Below are 1395 nucleotides of genomic sequence, written 5' to 3' on the forward strand. Positions count from 1 at the left end.
TTGTGTTCAACATGTGAGAAGTAGAAAGTACAGGTATTTGTGTTCAAAATGTAAGAAGTAGAAAGTACAGGTATTTGTGTTCAAAATGTAAGAAGTAGAAAGTACAGGTATTTGTGTTCAACATGTAAGAAGTAGAAAGTACAGGTATTTGAGTTCAACATGTAAGAAGTAGAAAGTACAGGTATTTGTGTTCAACATGTAAGAAGTAGAAAGTACAGGTATTTGTGTTCAACATGTAAGAAGTAGAAAGTACAGGTATTTGTGTTCAACATGTAAGAAGTAGAAAGTACAGGTATTTGAGTTCAACATGTAAGAAGTAGAAAGTACAGGTATTTGAGTTCAACATGTAAGAAGTAGAAAGTACAGGTATTTGTGTTCAACATGTAAGAAGTCAAAGTAAAAAGTCGTCAGAAAAATAAGTAGTGGAGTAAAGTACTGATACCAGAAAAATGTACTTAAATACATTCACAAAGTATTTGTACTCCACTGCTTCCCACCTCTGCTCATGAGGTCCTTTAACTGAGTTTGAGCTGTGTAGATATTAAGTGTAACACAGGACGCATGTATTTGGTTGAATCCTCATCCCTGTGTGTGTGCTCTCCTCAGGTGAGACGATCCGCATCGTGATCGAGGAGTACGTGCAGCACCTCAGTGGATACCTCCTGCAGCTGAAGTTCGACCCCACGCTGCTCTTCAAGTCTAACTTCCAGTACGGGAACCGCATCTCTCTGGAGTTCACGCAGCTGTACCACTGGCACCCCCTGATGCCCGATAGCTTCCTGATCAGCGGAGACCAGGTGACATATCCCCAGTTCCTCTTCAACACCTCCGTCCTCACACACTACGGCATCGAGAAGCTGGTGGACGCCTTCTCCAAGCAGGTGGCCGGACAGGTAATAAACCGCACAGACATCCATCAAACCCTCACATTGCATGTAAAGTATGAAAAGTAGTTTTTCAGGTATTCATATTCTACGTCTTCCTGTTTTACTAAAGTACCTTACTTGTGAGGTCTTACGTTGCACAAACATCAGAAATATGCAGCAACAAACCTTGCCTGGAAGTTCAAACCCTCACAGTGCCCTGTTAGTAGCTCAATTGTGGGAGATCATCTGCAGTATTGCTCTTTTAATATGCATGAAAATGAGTTTTTCTGTACTTTTTTTCTGTATTTAAGTAGAATTGTGAGTTCTTATACTAAGATTTCTGCACACCAAACATATAAAGCTTATACAATATGATGTTTTGTTTGCAGATTACTCATCAGTTTATTTATATAGCACGTTTCAACACAAGGTCATTCAAAGTGCTCTACAAAAAGGAGACACATTATTAAATGACATTTAAAACCAGGAAGGGCAAACATTATACTATACATGAAGATGATATATAAAT

General features: G+C 39.1%; 1 protein-coding gene across 1 annotated transcript; it reads left to right on the forward strand.

Annotated features, from left to right (window-relative positions):
- Window positions 1-590: 590 nt before the first annotated feature.
- On the forward strand, window positions 591-893 carry LOC104964337 (prostaglandin G/H synthase 1-like; the record flags this gene model as incomplete). Its single annotated transcript, XM_010793082.1, has 1 exon — window positions 591-893. A coding segment is annotated over one exon (303 nt), but the record flags the coding sequence as incomplete, so codon positions are not given.
- Window positions 894-1395: the final 502 nt, after the last annotated feature.

The sequence above is a fragment of the Notothenia coriiceps genome, unplaced genomic scaffold (assembly GCF_000735185.1).
Source record: "Notothenia coriiceps isolate Sejong01 unplaced genomic scaffold, NC01 NC01_scaffold00037142, whole genome shotgun sequence".
NCBI lineage: Eukaryota > Metazoa > Chordata > Actinopteri > Perciformes > Nototheniidae > Notothenia > Notothenia coriiceps.